General features: G+C 40.9%; 1 protein-coding gene across 1 annotated transcript in view; it reads left to right on the top strand.

Moving 5' to 3' along the window:
- The first annotated feature begins 15,966 nt into the window (after positions 1-15,966).
- LOC109923503 (metabotropic glutamate receptor 4-like) overlaps positions 15,967-23,588 on the top strand; it is a 995,260-nt gene continuing 987,638 nt past the window's right edge. The window contains exons 1-2 of the mRNA XM_048611839.1: positions 15,967-16,383; positions 17,100-18,096. Of these exons, the coding sequence (XP_048467796.1) occupies positions 17,575-18,096 (522 nt within the window). The 5' untranslated portion in view covers positions 15,967-16,383; positions 17,100-17,574. The remainder of the gene's footprint in view (positions 16,384-17,099; positions 18,097-23,588) is intronic.

Below are 23,588 nucleotides of genomic sequence, written 5' to 3'. Positions count from 1 at the left end.
TTGAGGATACACCATCTCAATATGGGCAGCAGTAATCTGGGTTAACTAAGAAGCAACAGCAGTGACCCTCATGGAGTGACAGGATTGGGAGAGTGAACATTATCTTCTTGAAAGAGGACAGTGAGTTTTTACTACTTGGAGCTATTCACGTCCTCCACAGTACCACCTCCTAGGAATATGCTGGAGGAAAAATGCTGGATTGGTGTGAAATCCAGCAAATTGTCCTGATCTCTGCAATCCAGAGCTATGGTAGGAGTTGTCAGAACTTGTGTAGTAGCAAGCTGAAGTTGCATGACTCTGTCTGAGCTGATGCTGCAGCATGCACTGAGATAGAAGTTGCAACTGTCACTGACACTGTGTGTCATGTTTGCTTCAACAATGTGCAGATGGAGTTTTGACCACCACTTCTACAGTCAAAAGGATGGACGCCATGTTTTGCACAATATTTCTATCAACTTGGTGCTGAACCTCTCCTTGCTTCCCTGCATTGGCTGCAGGCTTCCCAATGAATCAAGCATTTTATTATGCCTAACCATCACTGTTCTCCTTTTCATTCAAACCTTTGAGTCTTTCTGTGTCAGAGTCATCTGTAACGAAATCTCACCCTCTGAAAAGCTCACTAATCGTCCTGCCATTAGCTGAATTGTGTTCAGTGTCTCCGCGCAGGAAAATAGTGCCACAAATCAAGCTTTAAGACATGCAGTGTGTCAGTATCTGAACCAATGATTCCAGTGTAAAATCAAGTTACAGTGCTGTGTCTTCATCCTCACTCTCTCTCTCTTTCTTTTCTTGCTAATTGCTGACTGTGAGACCAGTTTGCATTGTAATTTCTTTTTCTGCCAAGGGGAGAAATTAAAGGCACATGCCTATGCAAATTGCAGCTGTAAAACAGAGGAAAGCTCGGGATGAAGAGTGAAACGTGATATGTGAGGGAGAATCAAATATGAGCAGACTGCAATCTTTTGGTTTCAGGGCTACATGCTATCCTACTGTTGCACCTTTGAAGCTATGACATGCTGATACCTTGTCCCTGCATATCTGAAGAATTCTAGTTGTATGCGAATGTTGAGCAATCAATGTTTCAGCTGTGGTTGTCATGGTTGAATAGTTAATGGTTTGACAAATCGCAATGTTATGAGACTTTGTAATGGTACTAAGGTGGAGATGTGAAGTATATTAATGTTAGGCATAAGAACCAAGATTGTTGATGGTTGGGGGTGTATTGATTTGAGCAATGATTAAGGCTTTTGCTGAAATTGGTAGGATATGTCTATTGAGAATGTGGTCATTATATTCAGCCACTTGTGTGACTCCTTTTTAACTTCTTTTAACATGATGTTAAGGTTAATAGTGTTTCATTTCTGGAGTTGATTTCCATGGCTCTATGCCCCCACTGCTTTTTGAACATGTGCCTGAAGATCTCTTAGTGCTCTATGGATGCAAATCCTCCCTGCTTTTTCACCTGCACACCTGGACTTCCAGTATTTCAAAACATTTACCATCCTGTGTCTTCCCCTATATGCCATTCCTCACTCTCATGTTCTTCAACCACAAAACTGAATGTCGAAATTGTTGTGCTGTCTATATTGTGGTCAAGGGTCTGTTTTTGAGTATTATCCAAATTAATCCCCATAGTCTACATTTTGCTGGTGCAGCAAAAAACATTTGTGTGGTTTATGTATCAGCAGCTAACCACGTTGAAGTTTTTCTTTCAAACTGTCATGCTTTCAATTGTAGAATGTATAATTTCTGGACAAACAAATAAATATTGTGTAGTGAAATATGCGAAGGGTTTTTATTGTTACTTCTTGATGGGACAATGATCAGTGATTGTTCTTTTACTAATATACTTAACAGACATGAAAACACTTTTTAATAACGTTTGTCACAAATGCAGAATGAGTGATGAACAATCCTACTTAACAATCCTACTTAATCCTACTGTGAAGTGTTTCGTCGACTGACTAAAAGCGTCCCATTTATAATGTATTATAACTAACATATCCTAATCTAAAGGAGTACAAATAGTTATCTAAATTTGTCAACTTGTTGCGTACTGAATGCAATGAAGACATTATGATTAGAGTGCTTAATTAAGTACTCTAAATCTAGAAGCTAATAAAGTTTGGATCTCAACAACTGCCTTGAGATTACCAACAATTAGTGTGTTACACTCCAAATGTGAAGCTTAAAATATGGATCCTAGTGTTTTATAAGCATATCAATGAAACCCAGAGCTCTGTGTCCTTAAAACAAAAATGAAACAAGCATTTAGAGAGGCATAGAAATCATATTGAAAGAAATATTTAAGGATGAGCAATTTTAAATCTAAATATGTTTTACCACCATAAAATCATTGGTTTGAAAATTTCAAGGAACGGTATGGTGAGATTCGTAACTGTCTCAAAATCCTCAGTTCACTATTTTAATGGAGGTTTCTGTTAAAATAGTAAAAGGAGAAACTTGATATAAACGTGCAGCAGGTTCATAGCAACATTGAATAAGGAAATATTGAGTTAGTGTTGTCAGATTTATAATCCTACAGTGAAACACTGGTATTATCAATCGATTTAATCTAATTGCCTTGCACTGGGGATAAAGGCAATTTCTCCATTATTAAAGAAGCCATAATAAAATATCTGTTTATCTATATGAAGGAATGCAACATTGCGCAATTGTAAAGCGGTGCCCTAGTCCCAGTCATCCTCAGCTGCTTCCTAAATTTAATTCTCCTTTCGAATGTGAGAAATGGAGATGTTTGCTGATGATTGCACTGGGTTCAGGTCCATTCACAACTATTTAGATAATGTTACATGTAGCAAGACCTAGACAACATTCAGACCTGGGCTGATAAGTCTTGAATTACAGTTGCACAACACACAAGTGCCAGCCAGTGACCATCTCAAACAGAAGAGATTCTAATCATCTCCCTTTGGCAGCCAATAGCATTAACAGCATTGGATCCCTTACCATCAACAGTGGGATAGGGATTTGGTTTTCACAATTGGCCAGAAACTTAACTGGACAAACCAAATAAGTATTGCGACTATGATAGCAGTTAGCAGCTGGGAATCCTGCAGTGAGTAACTCATCCAAAATCTACAGAAAACAAATTAGGAGTATACCTGAGTAAGTGCAGCTTGCCTGACTAAATGCAGCTCCACCAACAGTCAAGAAGCTCAAGACTACCCTGGACAAAGCAGAGATAACAAGGTGTAGAGCTGTATGAACACAGCAGGCCGAGCAGCATCAGAAGAGCAGGAAAGCTGACGTTTCGGGTATGGACCCTTCTTCAGAAATGGGGGAGGGGAAGGGGGTTCTGAAATAAATAGGGAGAGAGGGGGAGGCAGATAGATGATGGATAAAGGAGAAGATAGGTGGAGAGGAGACAGACAGGTCAGAGAGGCGTGGTTGGAGCCAGTGAAGGTGAGTGTAGGTGGGGAGTTAGGGAGGGGATAGGTCAGTCCAGGGAGGACGGACAGGTCAAGGAAGCAGAATGAGGCTAATAGGTAGGGAATCCCACCCCCATTCCCTACCTACTAGCCTCATCCCACCTCCTTGACCTGTCTGTCTTCCCTGGACCAACCTATCCCCTCGCTAACTCCCCACCTACACTCGCCTTTACTGGCTCCATCCCCGCCTCTTTGACCTGTCTGTCTCCTCTCCACCTATCTTCTCCTTTTATCCATCTTCTATCCATCTCCCCATTTCTGAAGAAGGGTCCATACCCGAAACATCAGCTTTCCTGCTCCTCTGATGCTGCTTGGCCTGCTGTGTTCATCCAGCTTTACACCTTGTTATTTCAGATTCTCCAGCATCGGCAGTTCCTACTACCCCTGGACAAAGCAGCCTGTTTGGCATCTCTTCCACCCACATTCATCCCGTCTACCACTGATGCATAGTGCCATCTACGAGATGCTCATTTTTGGAACAAACAGAATGATAATATCACACTCATTGGTCCATTGGAATACAAGCAATTTAGGAAACTGGAGGAGAAGAAACATTTCAAACAAGCAAAGCCCAAATGTGCCCTTGTGTTTCTCTAATGCAGAGCTGAAGCTTGCTGTTGTGAGGTGCAAATTTAAGAAAGGAAATTGCTGCATTTTATTATATGGAACCTGATGAGCTGCCAAAAGAGTTGTTATATTTATAACTAACATGATAATGTTCAAAATTCTGTACTAGTTTCATATTTTTGTACGGAAGTTTAGAATTCAACAATACCATAAGACAATTATTTAAGTTGTTTTGCTGTTTTTTTTCACGTATCAGTCTTAGGGTTGTACAACATGGAAACAGACCCTTCGGTCCAACTCATCTGTGCCAACCTGATATCCTAAATTAATCTAGTCCCATTTGCCCGCATTTTGCTCATATCCCTATTAAACCCTTACTATTCAAGTACTCATCTATCTGCTTTATGCTCTTTTAAATGTTGCTATTGTACCAGCCTTCTCCACTTCCTTTGGCAGCGCATTCCATACACACTTCACAGTCTGTGTGAAAAAGCTGCCCCTAGGTCCCTTTTAAATCTTTCCCCTCTTGCCTTAAACCTATGCCCTCTAGTTTTGGACACCGCCACCCCAGGGAGACCAGAATTGCACACAGTATTCCAAAAGTGGCCTAACCAATGTCCTGTGCAGCTGCAATATGACCACTCAATGCAGTGACCAATAAAGGCAAGAACACGAAACACTACCTTGACTACCCTGTCTACGTGTGACTCCACCTTCAAGGAGCTATGAACATGTACCAGATATTATTAGGCACAAATTTAAATGACTAAGCTCAGAATTTCACTATAAGAGAATATAATACCTGTCTATTTTAATGTTTCCAAGCAAGACAAATGGTAAACTTTATACTTTACAATGTTGAAATTGGGTTAGGCTAAGCCCATACAACTTGGGTAAACACATTGCACATTGGAAGTATACTGCCCACTATGTCGGTAGGGCTGCTCACAATATTTTGTATCTTCATTTTCCTCCCAATCCTTATCCTTCTCACCTAGTCCTTCTAATCCTCTGTGACCTCTTCCTTGATGTCTTCTTCATCCTCATCCACAAAACTGATCCTTTTTTTTGAGCATTCATTCAAAAGGGCATCCTGTCCTCCACATTGTTGTCCTCCTCTACAACCTCTGAATCCTCTTTAGCGTCCTCTTTGTGCACCTTGTCCTTCTTCTCTACAACCTGCTCTGTGCCCTCTGTGTCTGCCTTCACAAAACTGGTCCTACTTTCTCAAATATTCATTCAAAAAGGCTGTAGAGCAAAATGCCCAGTAGATTGAAAATGTGTACTCTTCCAGACTCTAAAATAGTGTAAGGCGTTTTTGTTTTGCTATCTGGGCCCCAACTTCAGGGTTGTTTTCAGGTCTGTTACTGGCCCGTATTGGCAGACCCACCATCCAAGGCAGGAGCTGCTAATGAAGATGATGATAAAGGGCATTTCAAGTTAGGGGCACCCTCTGAAGCTGATAAATAAAGCTGAATTATACAGTTAACATGGTTGTCAGACCACCACTTTAAAGAGGTATGAGCATATAAGACAGCTTATTGCAGCAGCCGTGGACATCTAACAGACATAACCATGAGATGAGGGTGGTAGAGGTTACAAACTTTATTTGGAAATGGCCCATTGGTGTGTCATGTGGTGGCCATTTCTATGCATTGGCCTGGATTCAGCTGTAGCAGTGGCCTAATTAGCACTGATAAATTCTCGTTGACATTTCCTCAATTCCCAAAATAGGCCTTTTTAAGATCTTTTAGTTGATTTAGCCTCAGCTTGCAGTCAGGTAACCACCACCCCAATCATCCACTTCAAAAATAGCCAGGGGCTGGAAACATATTGTCAAACTAGCTTGATGTTTTTAGAGGACAATTTTCCAGCTCTTCCCAGTTCTTGACAATTGAAAATTCTGCCCAATATTTACAGAGTGGAGGCAGCGTGATTCTTTGTCAAATTTTGAGAGTAATTGATGTTGATACTGGTTAACCATATGGATAAAGCATTCCTTTCCCCAGCAATTCATTCAATTGAAAGAAAGACACATACAATTTATTGAACACAAAGCGAAAGTTGAACTAGCATTTTTAAAATGATACTTTCTTAAACTGAAAATGTCGTGGATTAAATCCTAAGCATTTTTTTAAAAAAAAGTAATATCGTTGGAAACGAGTCTTTCTAGATACAATTCATCTTTTCAAAATGGAAGATTTAAAAAAAAAAGTATTTTTCCCTGTTATAGCATGCATGCTGCAAATCTATCACTATGTCTAGGGCAAAAATAAGATTACAAATAAGGATATCATGCTTGCTGAAAGTGTTTGAGATTTTTTTCCCTGTGTGTAAACAGTGCAGTCTTAAAGTAATAACATGATGAAGATTCTGTACTGGCCTTAATGAAGCCTTGTGGCCCAATGGTTAATGTTCCTTTCTCTCGGTTTGAGTTGGAGTTCAGTTCTTTACAGCCGAGATTTTGATACCTGTATATCACACGGCCATACAGACTGAGCTTAAATCTTAAGGTCCTTTCACCATATGTTAAAGGAAAGCAGTTAAGAGTGGAAGAAATTCCTAGTCATCAATGTGAAGGAAAGAACATTGGAATTCTTCCATATACATGTACAAGTGCATGTTGACATAGTAACAGAATGAACTGCGCTACATCTTCACCAGTGACCTTATCATTGGGGTTCTGTAAGATAAGTATATGTTCTGTTGTTAAAAAAAATCATAGGAACATTATTAGGCCACTTGGCTCTGCCATTCGATCATGGCTAATATGTTTCTCAACCCCATTCTCCTGCCTTCTCCCCTGAACACTTGATCGCGTTAACACTTGTTCCCTTCTAATCAAGAACCTATCTATCTCTGTCTTAAGTACAGTCAATGACTTGACCTTCACAGCCTTAAGTGGCAATGCATTCCACAGATTAACCACCCTCTAAATGAAGCAATTCCTCCTCATTTCAGTTCTAAAGGGTCATCCTTTCACTCTGAGGCAGTGCCCTCGGGCCCCAGTCTCTCCTACCTAGTGGAAACATCTTCCCTGCATCCACTCGATCCAGCCCTCTCCGTATTCTCTAAGTTTCCACGAGACACATCCCTCCTCCCTCTAAACTCTTGAGTATAGACATAGAGTCATCAATCACTCCTTATACAACGAGCCTTTCATCCTTGGGATCATTCTTGTAAACCTACCCAGATGTCCTTTAACGCCAGAACATCCATCCTTCGAAACGGAGCACAAATTGCTCACAATATTCCAAATGTAGTCTGAGCAGAGCTTTTGCAGTGTCAGCAGTATACCTCTGCTGCTGTGTTCTAGCCTCTTGAAATGAATCCTAACATTGCATTTGCCTTCCTAACTGTCAACTGAACCTGCACATTAACCTTAGGAGGATCCTGAACGAGGACTCCCGAGTCCCTTTTGTGCTTCAGATTTCTGAAGCCTTTCCCCATTTAGAAATGGTCTATATCTCTAACCTTCTTGTAAACATGCATAACCTCACACTTTCCTACATTTGTATTCCATCTGCCATTCTTTCCCCACTCTCCCAGCCTGGTCCAGTCCTTCTACAGCCTTGCTGCTTCCTTAACGTTGCCTGCTCCTCCGCCTATCTTTGTGTCATTTACAAACTTAGCAGCAATGTTGTCAGTTCCTTCATCCAGATTGTTAATGCATAACATGAATAGTTGTAGTCCCAATATTGACCCTAGTGGACTTCCACTAGTCACTAGCTGGCAACTTGTAAAAGGCCCCTTTATCCCCACTCTCTGCCTTCTGCCAGTCAGCCAATCCTATATCCATGCCAGTACCTTGCCCCTAACACCATGGGCTCTTACCATGCAGCACTTTTTCTAAGGCTTTCTGGAAATCTAAATAGATCACATTCATTGCTTCTCCATTTGTCTAACCTGTTCATTACCTCTTCCAAAGAACTCTAATTGATTTGTCTGGCATGACCTCTGCTTGACAAAGCCGTGCTGACCCTGTCCTATTTTAGCACGTATTTTACTTCCAAGAACTCCTTGATCTGCTCATTCACTGCTGCCTCACACTGCCAGGGACCTGGGTTCGATTTCAACCTCGGGTGACTGTCTGTGTGGAGTTTGCACATTCTCCCCATGTCTGCGTGGATTTCTCTCGGGTCCTCCGGTTTCCTCCACAGTCCAAAAATGTGCAGGCTATGAGGATTGGCCACGCTAAATTTCCCATTGTGTTCAGGTATGTGCAGCTTAGGTGTGTTAGCCATGAAAAATACAGGGCTACAAGGAAAGGGCAGGGAGATGGATCTGGGTGGGATGCTCTTCAGAAGGTCAGTGTGGACTTGTTGGGCCGATCGGTCTGTTTTCACACTGTTGGGATTCTATCATCTATGACTGCATCCTAAATAATGGACTCAAATCTTACCAATAACCAAGATAAGCTAACCAGCCTATTATTTTCTGTCTTCTGCCTCCCTCCCTCCATTCTTAAATGGGGGTGGGCGGGGGGGAGATTTCTGAAAGATCACCACTAGTGCCTTACAATCTTCTCAGCTATATCCTTCAGAGCTTTGGGATGTAGTCCATCAACGAACTGGCCTTCAAAATGGTTTTAAAATTCCATTATTTTCTTGGTTTTGGAATTCAGGAGAGTTTGAATTCACTTCTGCAGATTTTAGGTAATTCACTGATCAGTTTAAAACTACGGGGTCGGAGCATTTGGCAATATAAACTTTTTAGTATTAGAGAGAAGCTGAGGGATAAATTTTACCTGCAGGGTTCATGTGCAATCATATATTAAGTTGTGGATGGAAACCTTGATTTATGTCCAAAATCATGATAGAAAAAATTAAAGCATACGGCAAAAATGCATCCAAGTGCACCAAAGCATGGGGTAAATGTGATTTGTTTGTGTCACCATTAGCAGAAAAAATAGGAAAAGAATCTGAATAAGAATGTGCTGTGGCATGTATAAGAAGAAGGTCTGACAGCGAGAAAGTAATTCAGATACAAACATGACTGTTGCTAATTAGCAAAATTTAACGGTCATGAAGAAAGTGCTTTTTGGTGCATAAATTAAATGCTAAATGCTTGCTTTCTCTGCTTAAAGTGTAATGATTGTCTGAAAACAGTGGCAGAAATATGTCAACTTGTGGACAGAGATCACAATAAATTATGGGATGACAAGACTCTGAGCGATAGACTATATTTCCCAAAATATGGTAAAGCATTTAAGTATGACTAAAGAAGCTCGTCATTGTTATTGCTGATGCATTTTAATCAAATTTATAATCATACTCTTGGTGCAGTTTGGCATTGCTGCTACAGAATAAGTTTGGTGAAGGGTCTACTTTAAATCCACAAGAATGGAATGATTTACAACTTCTGGCCAGAAATGACAAAACACAGCCAGAGATGGGTGGTTGGAAGAGCAGGTGGGGTGCCTCAAGCATAATTCTCAAGACTTGACTTTGATGGTCTGGAAATGGACTTAAAACTCACTCACCCAGAAACAATGTAAGATTGCTCAATCATGTATATTGGGATCTTATGTTGACTGCAGGACCTCTGTTGCAATTTTCTGATACAAATGAAGATAGAATGCAGTCTGTCCAACAACTTAACCAATGGCTCCTTCAATCTAATAAAATAGACACTCGGGCTGCTCAGGCCTACTTGAACCATAACCAGCAAGCTAGTTCAACATGGGATGCAATTGATTTTTCCTGTCCTCTTAGAACTGATAGGCTCATGACTTTCCATTTGAGGTTCAGACTTCCAAATGTCGTCTTTGTATTGTAAAATCAACTTCATTCATGTTTTGAATGCTATATCAAAGTTGTGGCCTGAGTTTGTATCTTTTTTTTGGATTGGTGTTGAAACCTATCTTGGAAAGGAATTGTTTTTCGTGCATTCTCAAGTGAGCTTTCTTCTGCGACAGTGAGTAAAATCATCAATGGCATTAGTTGATCCCACAATCCATCGATCAAACAAGTTACTTGGCATAATTTCTGGTCACCGAAGCCGCAGAATAATTTTCTTTCTTTATATCTCGATGTTATTGTACCAAGGCAATTCACCTTGAAGTTTAGAAACTAGGGTTACTTAGTCAAGGTCTGACACTGTTCTTCAATGACAGTGTGAACTGGTTGACTGAGTCAATACACCATTCCCACTCCCCCTAATGTATACGGCACAGTATAAAATACAGCGCAGAATATCAATAACTCTGACTCTTATGTAGAGATCTTGTGGTGTAGTGAGTAGTTCCATTGCCTCTGAGCCAGAAGCTCAGGCTCTGGTCTTGCACCAGGACTCGATGGTCATACGTTCATAGTGTGGCCAGATAGATTGGTCAACATGCAAATCCTTCCAGTACATGTACAAAGGCAGTAAGAACAAGACAGTCTCCTAGTCATCCAGAACTGCATGGTAGCAGCGCAACAACCCACATTAGGAGTCTCCATGCATTGGTTCTTCACGTGGAATGTACACCATAGCAAGCAACCTGCTCACGTCCAGGGACTACTGTAAGAAGAATATTGCTCTTTTTATACAACTGTTTCATTTCCTTTTAAAATGATTATGGAGTCTGCTTCAAAAACGATTTATAATAGAGAATGCAGCATTCTAAACGAGTTTGTGTTAAATATGGGGCAAAGGTGGGTGGATGGAGTTAGATTGAAGGCTAGTGTTTACCTCCCTGAATTGTGGAGCAGGCACCAATGGTAAACAGCAAATTCTGTTCCGTTTTGTTTCTAAAGATATTTTTTTTCTAAACTCCTGCTTAGTTATACTTGTTAATTTAAATTGAACCTTCATGTTACTGTGGGTGGTAAGTTTGCCTTTGAGAATGATGGCGAATGAGAATTTAATCAGGCAAGGATCCAAAAGCATACTTTGAACGTCAACAAAAAATTGCCTGCTTAGTCTTCATGCCATGGATAGTGAGTTCAAGATTCTTTCCCTCAAGTAGCAAGAAGATTATTTCCATGCATTGGCATCTCACTAGTAGCCCAAGTTGATACATTGACATCGCACATCCAATTTTCCTGTCCCTATTTGAGCAACTTGATGGTGCAAAAACATGACTGGAAAAACAGAGCAGATAACTGGTGACTTGTCTATCTCCATTAGTGTATATTTCATCTCATGGCTTGCCTGTCACAGCCATCTAGCATCTCCTTCCATGGAGCTGCCTCTTCTACACAAGCTATCTCCATTGTCAATGGCCATGCTCATCATTGGTTTTTCAGCAACGTAATTTGACATCGACAAAGCATCAATCCCACAATACCATATGATTGTTCTCTGTTCTCAGCCCAATTCAGTCATGACTTCAGATATTCAAACGTGTATCTTGGAGCTGATGACAGCCAGGACTTGCATGCTTGCGCTGGTCATTTTGCGTTGAAGGATGGCCAGGCATCTTGCATATGCAAACGGGGGTTTTAGTGCTGCTGTGGAACCAGGCATTCTTCTGTGTTTTTAGCTTGGTTTTTACCACACACTGTCTTTGTACTGTAGTGCAGTCAGAGATCCTCTGTGGTGTAGTTTGTGTCTTAATACAGAAGGAGAGGCATGTAGTTTGTGATAGTGGGGAGCACTGAACAGTAAATATATTCTCGTTGAGTGAGTGGACATATTGCTCAGCCAATTCTAGTCCATGTGAATTGGCCACAGTATGGTTTTTATGCAATCCCTGCTCTTTCAATCTTGGGACTGAGCCATAGTCAATCATTTGAGGTCAGGTGCAAGCAGTCTGGAGATTATGGGCTTAATCTTATATTCTTTTAGCTAAGTGACAGTTTCATTGAATTTCATGGAGGGATTCTCTCCACAATGTTTCTCATCACCTCTTGCCAGATTTGACTCATTTAACTATGTACTTCTGCCCTATGTTGAGCCTGTTGTTTGATTCTAGCCCCATTCTAACAGTTGCTGCACCCAGAACAACCACTGCTAGGATATCCCTGAATAAACTACTATCCCTAGTGCCCGTGCCACCTTTTAAAAGGCCTACACTTAGATAACCCTGTTAGACTGGAGCTGCCTGCACAGTTCCTTACATTTATCCCTGACATGGCAGACAGTGAAAAAACTTTTGGTGCCCTGTTTTACATGTAGGGACCTGGAGGTCCTGCTGGACAGGGTTGTATGAAGGCCAGAAATCATCTACCCTCAGAACCAGGAGTGGATGCCACAGCACCAGCCTGGTATGAAGTTGCCACCTCAGTGAGTGTAAACTCAGCTGTCTGCAGGAGTGCATAATGATGTAGGAAGAAGCACTGTAGGAATGTCCTTGCTGCAGCATTACGATGATGGTCACTGAGGTTCCCTGAAGTGCATCATTGAGGTGCTGAATCATACAGTAAGTAGATCAGAGATGTGCTATGAGGGTTCTTGGAGGCCAGCACAGTTCAGATGCCAATGTCCATGTGGCTAGTGCCCATAGACCGTGTTCTGAGATGTTGGTAACTGGTGTCCAACATGAAAGTCCTTTTGAGCAAGTGATGAACTGAAGCTGTCAGGAACAGTGTTATCATTCTTCCGGTCCGAGAGACTTTAACTCACTCAATTCCTTGTTTATTTTGCTATCTGACCATCTTCTGAACCATCTGATAACAATCCCCTTAATTCCATTTGTCATTTTGTTCTTAAGACCTTGCATGGTTACCTACTAAATGTTTTTGGAAGATCCATTTAAGTTATATTCGCAAATCTCCCACTTATCTATCCTTTGTGGAATATCTTAAAGAATTCAAAGATTGGTTAAGAATAATGTGGCTTTTTGGAATTCATGCTTACCGATTCTACATAGTACTCAGTACTTTCAGCTGATATTAAATATGCTTGTACTTTGCCAAGAACTGAGATGGGAATAACTGGCCTGTAAAGCACTATTCTATCCTCCTTCACAGCCAGTGAAGAGTATCATGCACAAGATGTGCATCCTGTCACATTGCAGGCATGCACTCTGATTTATTATCCATTACTTTTTAATGTATGTCTGTAATGTGTTCCCAATGACAGCCGCTCACTGGTGGGAATAAATGCAATCAAAAAGATAGAAAGAGGCTTATAGCTTTCTGCGCTGTTGTTGATTTCCTTTTTTGAAAAGGAAAACTTATTTGCTTCCTGCTATTCCATTGGAATGGTTTTCGTGCTACAGAATATAGAAAACTTGACAGAATCTTCTGCAGTTTCTTTTCTGGCTTGCTACAGGATCCTAAAATTGACCAACATGCTCTTGTAATTATTTAATCTTCCATTTGGATATCAATCAAACATTTTTTCTTTGAATAATAACCTTCATTAACCGATCCAACCTCACCTTCTCTATATTTAGAATTATAATCCAGCCAATCAAACTGCTTGCAAACAGGATCACCCTTGGAGGTGGGGACAGTGCTAGAAGGTTAGTCATTCCAGGGTGCTCTGTTGCAGGTAAAGTCACCACCATTGCAGAGGTTTAAATTAGGAATGGGATAAGCTGTTTACACTTTCCACCAATAATAATTTCAGTTTGGAACAAAAGTGCCTATCAGCTAATTCTTAGAACAAGGAGGATGATGAGCTGATGAAAATCAAGCTAATCAAATTAGCGTCAATGTAATTACAACTTGTTATTTCTAAGTGCCTGATTGAAAGGTTTATCATGTATGATCATGCTACTTTACTGAAAACTGTCCACTGATGCTGCACACAGTAGTTTAAAGGAGAACTGGCCAAATGCCAGCTTCTCTTGATCAAGATGTAACCTAGAATAGCAGCATTTAATTGTGGCTACGATTAGTAGATCGTCAGTGTTCCATCAGCTATTATAGACTTGCAAAGTTAATTTAAACCTGTTAAGACAATTTTATAAATTTTACTTTGTACATGCATTTGCTACACATTTACTGGTGTAAGCATGAAATAATCTAGAAAAAAAGACAGTTCAAAAGAATCTGCAGCATATACTCCATTTAAATTCTTGTGATGCAGTCACAGTGTTCCTAACGCTGGGCCAGAAGTTCAAGTTGCACCTTCCCCAGAGGTGTTCCATAACTTGTCTGAATAGGTTGACTAAAAAAAATCTATACTCTCAATTCATTTGCCAACAAAGTGGATTTGATTCAACAAATGGTAAATAATAAATAATAAAATGAGTATGTTCCTTTGCATGGAGAAGTAATGAGCAATTTAACACCTAATTGTGGTGATCAGCCTCTGCATGAGGTACATGGGAACAGGAGTAGGCCATTCAGCCTGTCAAGCCTATCGGACCACTCATTACAATCATAACTGATCAAATACTTCAATGCCATTACCCACGCAATCCCCAAAGCATTGTATGCCACTGGTAATGAGAAATCTATCCATTTCTATCTTAAACATACTCAAAATTCGACGCTCCACAGCCCTCTGTAGTTGAAAATTCCAAAGGTTCACAACCTTCTGAGTTAACAAAAAAGCCTTTCATCTCAGAACTAAGTCGCACTCCCCTCACCCCCCCTTTCTAAATTATACCCTGAGATTCTAGAACCCCCAACCACCTTGCCTGCATCTACCTTATTTATCCCTTTTAAATATTTTGTAGGTTCCAATGATACACCTCCCAAACACACTCTCTATAGGACAGTTCCACCATCCAAGGAAAAAATCTTGTGAATATTTATTGCACTCTGTGCGGCAATAAAATCCTTCCGAGATAGAGTCCAAAACTGCACACAGTACTCCAGGTGTGGTTTAACCAAGCTTCCATACAATTGAAGCACAACATCCCTACTCCTCCTGTATGAACATCGTCATAATTAAAGCTAACGTTTCATTTAACCTTCCTAATGGCTCGCTGCACCTGCCTTCAGTGACTTATGAATAAGATCACCCAGTTCTCTTTTGTACATCTACACTTTCCAACCTCTTACCAGTTTAAAAAATACTCTGCACATTTGTTCCTTATGCCAAAGTGGATAACCTCACCACATTTTTTCATGTTATAGTTCATCTGCTGTGTTTTCATCCATTTACTAAACCTTTTTAAATCCTCCTGAGCTGCTTTACATCTTCCTCAAAGCACACATGCCCACTCAGCTTTCTTTCATCAATGACTGTGGTCCTCGTATTGATCCTTGTGGTACCCCATTAGTCATATCCTGCCCACAAGTAAAATCTATTTATTACCCTGAGAAGAAGTATGGCCTTACTATGAAAATTTAACAAACTGCATCTTGAAAAAGGGAGGGAAAAAGTTTAAAAAAAGACACAACCACAAATTGAATGCCCTAATCTCACTTTAAAGATTGGAAATACTGACCAAACCTGCTCACCAATCAATTGCTTTCCCTGTACTTATGACATCACTACCATTGGTGTCGGTACAGGTGGGCCTGTCAATTCACACCCTATTTCCCTCATGTTCACATCTTCTGAAGATGCAAAATACTGCAGATGGTGGAATTTGTACTGAAAAGAAAAAATTCTGGAAATTGCAGTGGGTCAATCAGCATCCATGGAGAGAGAATTGAGTCTGGATGACTCTTCATTACAGCTGATGAAAAGAGTCACCTCGACTCGAAACGTTAGGTTGCTGTCTCCGTGGATGCTGCCTGACTCACTGTCATTTCCGGCATTTTTTTGTTTTCGGTGTCTCTCTCTCTCTGAAGACTTTATTTCGTGGAAGAACTATTTATATTTAATTAAAGTACCTCTTTCCTCCTTTGACCCGAATTTTACTTTGAGCCAAATTCCGCATTACTTAATCTCCCTCACTCTGACTGTTTTGGCTTACTCTATCACTGGGAGTCTGGCAGATTGTTGATACTGTCAGTGAAACAGAACCTTTTTTATGTGTCAAATACAACCGCTTCAGAGTTGATTGAGAACAGATGGAATTCCTCCCCTCCAATGGCATTGTGGGTCTACTGAAAAAAAGCACAAAGGCTTCAGTGGTTCAAAAAGGCAGCTCATTACCACCTTGTCAGTGGTAACTAAGGTCAGGAAATAAGTACTGGTCGTGTCCTACAAGTGAAAAAAAAATGATGCTCATTGGACTTTGTATACAGAGCTCCCTCCACTTCCCTAGTGGGCAGTGCTTATAATTTGTTAATTTACGTCGAGACACACATGGTTTGGTAGTGGTTTTACAAAAGAAAAAGAGCTGGATTCTACGCTCTCAATGCCTTTAGGGAGAAGTGGGCACTGAGAGGGCTGGGGTGCAGTAATTACCCTTCCAATTCCATTTTGATTTATCTGCTCCCTTTTTCCTTGCCTTCCCTCTATTGTTGCACTGCCTCTAGTTTGCAGTGCTTGTTGATTTTAAAAATAAAATAGCTGTGTTCTCCGAATTCTTATTGTGCAATGGTAGGGCCAGAAGGTCTGGGTTTGAGTCCCAACTACCATAGAGGTATGTAATAACACGTTTAAAGAGGTTGATTTAAAAAAAAACACGAAGCTGGTCTCTTCCCAGTGGAGGGCTCTCGATGAGGGTGTTCTCTCTCTCTCTTTCTGTTGGGACCTAAATAAAAACCAAAAGAACTGCAGATGCTGTTAATCAAAAACAAAAGCAAAAGTTGCTGGAAAAGCTCGGCAGGTCTGGCAGCGTCTGTGAAGAGAAGTCCGAGTTAACGTCTTGGGCCCGGACCTGAAACGTTAACGCTGACTGAAAAGTTGAAAGTTTTGCTGGTTTCAGTGACAGTGTTTGTGTGCATTCTTCTGTATGTATGTATATGTGAACACAGGTCTGGTGTCACCAATGTGAAATACAGAACTTGAAAATTAAATTCACTGATTCCATGCAAATGACTAGATTGACTTCATTTTAGAACTGTTTAACTGGCTGCAAGCAGTCTCTGACAGTGATGTTGCGAAAGGCACTATAAAATGCAGCTCCTTTTTTTTTTGCTTTTTTTCCTTTGGATCTTGGTTGAAATGGCTAGCATATTCTACAAAATGGTATCTGTAAGAAAAATATGTAATTGAGTTACAATGTTACATAGTAATTTTTGCACAATTTCCTGCAAAATAAGTTCATTATTTTATGTAACTGTGGGAAAATAATCTCTTGTTAAAATGATACTTCATAAGATTCTTAACTTTTATGTTTTCTCTCTTTTTTTTCAGGAATACAGTGCATCGTGTTTGTTTCTGAATCTGATAATTGATGACCACTCCTCAAATTTCTGGCTCAATTGGATCTATTTCAGTGGCAACAAGAAGGCTAATAACCTCTTTTTCAGGAATCAGCTAACCAGTTCCCTTATCTCAGGAGAATTTCTACTCACTGATGCAAAACAGAAATACAACAATAAACTGAAAGAACTGCAATAAACGCTGCAAAGAGACGTTTGCTAAGTTTAAAAATTCACACATGAAAACCATAAACCTCAACAATGTTTTTAAAATATGCAGCAAGAAATAAGTAAACACACTTCATCTCCACAGATGTTGTTTGACATGCTTTATGGGAGATTCCTGCCTTTTTTGCGCTTTGAAAGAGGTTTCCAAATAATTGCATAGTCAATATTGAACAGCACAGCTACTTCAAGATTAGTATTTTTCTGGCAATCTGATGTCAGAAATGATTATTCAGTAGGAAATGGCGTGTAAAAGAAACCTCTATTTTTGGTCTGAACATTTGTCTTTACTTTTGTTTCTATCTAGCCTTCACTGGCTTGACCCAGTTATCGGGAAGCCAAAGGCAACTTCGCGTCCCCACGTAAATTCCATAAGAATTGATGGGGATATTGCTCTGGGAGGACTTTTTCCCGTGCATTCTCGGGGTGGATCTGGTGCTAACTGTGGAGAACTGAAAAAAGAGAAGGGAATACACAGGTTGGAAGCAATGCTATTTGCCTTAGATAGGATCAACAATGATCAAGAACTACTTCCCAATATCACGCTGGGAGCTCGAATCCTAGACACCTGCTCCAGAGACACCCATGCCTTGGAGCAATCATTGACATTCGTGCAAGCTTTGATCGAGAAAGACAGCACCGATGTAAAGTGCATGAGTGGAGGACCACCGATCATTACCAAGCCAGAACGAGTGGTCGCAGTTATTGGTGCTTCAGCAAGTTCCGTATCCATAATGGTTGCCAACATTTTACGCCTCTTTAAGGTAAGCCTTCCATATGAAATGGTAGTATTAATTTGGTTATTTTAACTGTAGGGTGTAGTTTCTGTGTTTGCAGTTTAAGGATCAACTTAGACTTAATTCAGAAAATGACATTTGACATGAAACGATCAAGACCTTTTATTTATGATTTACCTGTGTGTATGGTACAAGATTGCAGATCAAATGGGAAGAATTTTTGAAGTATACACAGCTTAAAATAACCAGCTACCACTGCCTTTCAGCTGTCGTGATTGAAAATGTTTTAATTATTTACATATGGAGCTGCTAAACTCACGTGAAACTAATGGAAAATGCTAATAGTAGAATAGACAATTTGGCCTTCATTTCATCCATTCAGTTGATTTGGTAACACTAAAATTGACTTGTGAGCATGTTTAATGTGATTGAATCTGAGTATTGAAAGAATATTGAAGAAGATTCATTGATCTAGTCATTCTATGGAGTCCTTTTGCTGAACTCGTGCAAAGTTTTGCAGTGCCAACCACAAATTACTAGGTCAAAAACATTGATTGTGTAATGCTCTGAATTAGAACCAACATTCATCTTGTCACTAATAGAGTTTGTTTCAGATGCAACTATATCGAATGGAAGCAGACTGTAGTTGTGTGATAGTTCTGCCACTTGATAGATATCTGTAAAATCAAGATGGCAATTAGTTTTGTGAGAGTTAATTAACCTGACCTCAGCACTCTCATTTCTTCTGTCTACTGCACTCTACTAGGAGGCGACAGACTTTTGGGAAGAACCCATTGTTTCATAAAGTGGAGTGTACATTCTACTTTCTTGGATTGTTTATCATAAGTAAAGAAAATGCCAAGAGGTTGAAATTTGAATTAATTGTTGGTATATACTACAAAATAATAACTGTCCATTTTGATTTTTTTAATTAATATTAGTTTTGACTTGGGAACACGGTATATCAGCAGCACAGTGATGTAGACAAAGTTTCTCCATATATTTCAATAAATATAACCTACAGTCCCATGGACAATAAATGATTAACTATTGAAATATTATAATGGAAAGAAAGTTTGATGTTACGTCTTTGAGGATAATTAAGTGACTACAGTATATGTCAGAAAAGAAGGAGGGAAGTATGGTTCTAAAAGCTTGTTGCTGCAATTAAATATTTTTTTAAAAAAAGTGAGAACAGGGGACTTGTGTTTTTTTAATCTATACCTTGTGTTGAAGATCATACAAAGAAAAGATTGGAAACATGGAACTGTAGCTTTTAAGACAATCCAGTTCCATGTGGTCAGCCCAAGCTAAATTTTCATTCGTTTATTTGATGAAGATGTGTTTAAAAAATACAGTTTCATATTTTAACCATGCAAATTGTCTGAAATCTCAATAGTAATAGCAATACAACAAAAGATGAATGGAAAAATTTAATGTTTTCAGTTGCAGTTACTTGTTGCATCTTCTGTGGCTCCAAGGCCACATTGATGGATGGAATCTTATGGTCTTGGTTGCCTGCTGGAGAGCTGGTGAAAACACCCTTATTAACTCAATTAAAGAAGCCATACTACATCTTGTTCCAATCAGGCACTTGGCAGGCCGGTAGTTGGGTTTCCCAAGGATCAAGTACCCTAGGGATGAGTGATGAGTGCCCACGTCTCGTCAATAACTACTGGTCAATGAGAGGCCATCAGCTCTATTTAACAGCAGTGACACCAGACAGAAAATGGCTGCAAAGTCCACCCAAAGCTTACAAATGTCACTGCATCTCAGATGTCAATGATGGCGGGATGGCTGTCATGATGGTGGGGTTTGCTAGCAATAGTGGGATGTCACACTGAACAGCCAGTGCCTTCCTGAAGCTTGGTACATCGATCAGGCATTAAGCACCTTTTGAATATGCACCAAGTTGGCAACCTTGCACTGGCTTGTTTATTATTCTATTGCATGGTGATTTCCCCCTCACCTGGATCATCACTGGGTTAATAGCTGCAGCAATGGGATGAGGCCGTTGAATGGGAATTAATTTCCTGCACAAACGCCTTGATTTTCTGCAAAGCAGAAGGCAATCACAAGCCTACCTACCAAGAAGATGGAGATCAAACGTCCATGGTTTAGGTTTGTGTAAGTAATATTCACTTTTCAAGATATGGATTAAACACCTGCAAACCATGGCAATGTATGTCAAAAGGCTAGTTAGAAAATAGCACACATTGGTTTAATCATAGTCCAATCCAAAAGAACGTGTTGTTGATTTGCTGCCTGTGTTATTTATTGGAATGTAAAAACAAACACTAGATGTATTACCAGAAATTGATCAGGGCAGAGGCAGGAAGGTGGTATGGTTTCTCAATATGCATTTTTGGCTGAGAGCCCTGACATCAATTTGTCTTCATGTGTTGAAACTCCTGATTGCCAGGGGAGTCATCATTTGATCTGGCTCTCTGATCTCTGCTGTCAATAACACAATGTATATTTACACATGATTTAAGAAGTTTCAGGTTATTACAGTTTCTGTTTTTGATACTTTAAAGGGTAACAATGATTGAGACTTTTAGTTCCCTGTAGTAGATTTTTTTAACATAATGAAAAGCTAAGAATGAATGAATGAATGATTGATTTTGTTTGTTTTTGTTGTTAGTCTTTCATAACACACCCAATTATCACCAAAGAGATTCATTGGTTGACATAGAAGCATGAGAAGCTGTTGGGTAATGGAGCATAGTCTGGCATTGCAGCATGTAAGGCCTTTGGAGTGGATGGAGTTACATACACTGGTATAGAGGGCAGGGGGGTGGGGTCAGGGGTGATGCATGGTGGGCTGCATAACCTGGAATTTGGGCCAAGTAAAAAAAATTCTTGTGAACTGAACTTTCAAAAGGTTTGTTCATTAAATGTCAGAGGTGCCACGAAGTCTGATTTCTTGAAAACTGTGACCTGACCATGGAAGATGTGGAGGACTAGGACATATTTGTCCCCACAATGGAATGCTGTGTGGGCTGATGACCAGTTGCAGCTAGCACTCTTAAAAGTCCCTCCTGAAAGTTGGAAATCCTGGAAACAGAGTCAGGAATTTGGAATTGGGACTACTCCAGCAGCAATACAGCAAGTATGAGCAGGGGCAATATGGGGGAGGATGGGAGATGGATACACAATACGAGGTAATGGCCAGTCAAGTTCTTCAGAGAACAAATCTTCAGCTCCAACATGGTGAGGAACAGTTTGGGTGTCAACTCTGCAGTCACGATAGCTGTCCCGAATAGGTGATTTGTGGCAATGAGTTTTCATGCATCTGGCTCTGTCCAGGCTGGATGAGGCAAGAATTCCAGTGACAGCAAGCTGAGCTCACATGCTCTCGTTCTGACATTCCACTGCAGCATGGAGACGTTTGGTAGCTTCTGCTTGTTTTGTAATGGAAGCTGAGTTATCAATCATTAACTTTGCAGCATGGTCAGGCCTGCAGGTATTTTAAGAATTGCAAATCACCACACACAAAAGAATAGGCTCCAAGCTTTTTACAAAACCCTCATCAATTTAGTGTCAGATTCCCGTGTGCACCCTGACAGTTACGACATGTTATCAGATGTGCCAGCCAAAGGCCTAAGTGTTTCATTATGAATGTCAGCAGGCTTTATCTGTAAGCTTTACCATCAAAGTGGTCATCTGAGTCCTCTGCTGAAGAACCCTTTGAGTTGCATCTGTGATACTCTGCATGCTGTTGTGGCTGCAGGCCACTCCTTCCCAATGTCAACCATGTGCAGAGATCCCAAATCTAGCATTACACATCTATCAAAAGGCATAGTAACACCTACACTGCCTCAGAGCAGTGAGCAATAACCATACCAGCAGACCAGAGTCGACTTTGATTCTGTCACTTTATAGCTCCTTATAAACTCCACCAAATAAAAACCAAAAGAACTGCAGATGCTGTAAATCAGAAACAAAAACGGAAGTTGCTGGAAAAGCTCAGCAGTCCTGGTATCATCTGTGAAGAAAAATCTGAGTTAACGTTTCATGTCCAGTGACTCTTCCTCAGAACTCTACCATGCTGGCTAGTAGGTGACATAAGCAGATGGTAAAAACAGATCTTCTCCAGCTTCTTAAGACAGCCCTACAGCAAGCAGACATTACAAAAGAGCAAGTAGACAGCACTCTAATAAGAACCAAGTCAAGCCAAGCAGCAGGCATTAATTGGAATTAATGTACAACATCGCATTGCAGGGGAGGAAGTGGCCAGCAAAACTGTTTATCTACATCCGCATGAGCAGCACCATTCCAAACAGCTGACAACAATCCAAGATACTGGCTGCCAGCTTCACTGGCTTGTCCCATCATCCTGCTTTCAATAACTATGGTGCTGGAATATCTCCTGATAAACAGACTGAATCCCTAGAAACAACAATGGCCTCACCGTCCCCCGCAGACAGGTTTAACACTGACAATAACCTCCTGTATTAAGGCCAGTTTCCAGAAAGACCTGAAGACAGGAATGTGCTTTTGTGGACTATCCTGTGCCTGTGGTGCAGTGCGGCTCATGGGCATGCTGCTGAAATTCTCCAAATTAATCTGCTGTGTAAAAACCCGGAAACCAATCTGCTTCATGATCGCCAATTAACAATTCCACGTGCAGCTTTAGTTACCCTTCAGGTCCTTTTTTTTGACAATCTCTCCCCTCTCCCCTTAAATCTATGCCTTCTAGTTCTGGGCTACCCCACCCTAGGAAAAAACACGTTGGCCATGCACCCTATCCATGTCCCTCATGAGGGTTGTTTCTGTTGAGACCAGCACAGCTCATGTAGTTTCTTGTGTGAGCACATTTGTGTGCTTTTGAAATGTACAGGAAAAACCTCATCCATGGGAAATGTTGAGATAACAAGGCGTAGAGCTGGATGAACACAGCAGGCCAAGCAGCATCAGAGGAGCAGGAAAGCTGATGTTTCGGGCCTAGACCCTTCTTCAGAAATGGGGGAGGGGAAGGGGATTCTGAAATAAATAGGGAGAGAGGGGGAGGTGGATAGAAGATGGATAAAAGGAGAAGATAGGTGGACGGGAGACAGATAGGCCAAGGAGGCGGGGTTGGAGCCAGTAAAGGTGAGTGTAGGTGGGGAGGTAGGGAGGACAGACAGGTCAAGGGGGCGGGATGAGGCTAGTAGATAGGAGATGGGGGTGGGGCTTGAGGTGGGAGGAGGGGATAGGTGGGAGGAAGAACAGGTTAGGGAGGCGGGGACAAGCTGGGCTGGTTTTGGAATGCGTTGGGGGAGGAGATATTTTGAAGCTTGTGAAGTCCACATTGATACCATTGGGCTGCAGGGTTCCCAAGCGGAATAGGAGTTACTGTTCTTGCAACCTTCGGGTGGCATCGTTGTGGCACTTGCAGGAGGCCCAGGATGGACGTGTCGTCTGCGGAATGGGAGGGGGAGTTGAAATGGTTCGCGACTGGGAGGTGCAGTTGTTTAGTGCGAACCGAGCGTAGGTGTTCCGGACTGGCTTTTGGCTGGCAAGAGGCTTCAGTTGAT

The sequence above is a fragment of the Rhincodon typus genome, chromosome 25 (assembly GCF_021869965.1).
Source record: "Rhincodon typus isolate 14 chromosome 25, sRhiTyp1.1, whole genome shotgun sequence".
Lineage (NCBI taxonomy): Eukaryota > Metazoa > Chordata > Chondrichthyes > Orectolobiformes > Rhincodontidae > Rhincodon > Rhincodon typus.
This window is presented reverse-complemented; position numbering and strand designations above follow the sequence as displayed.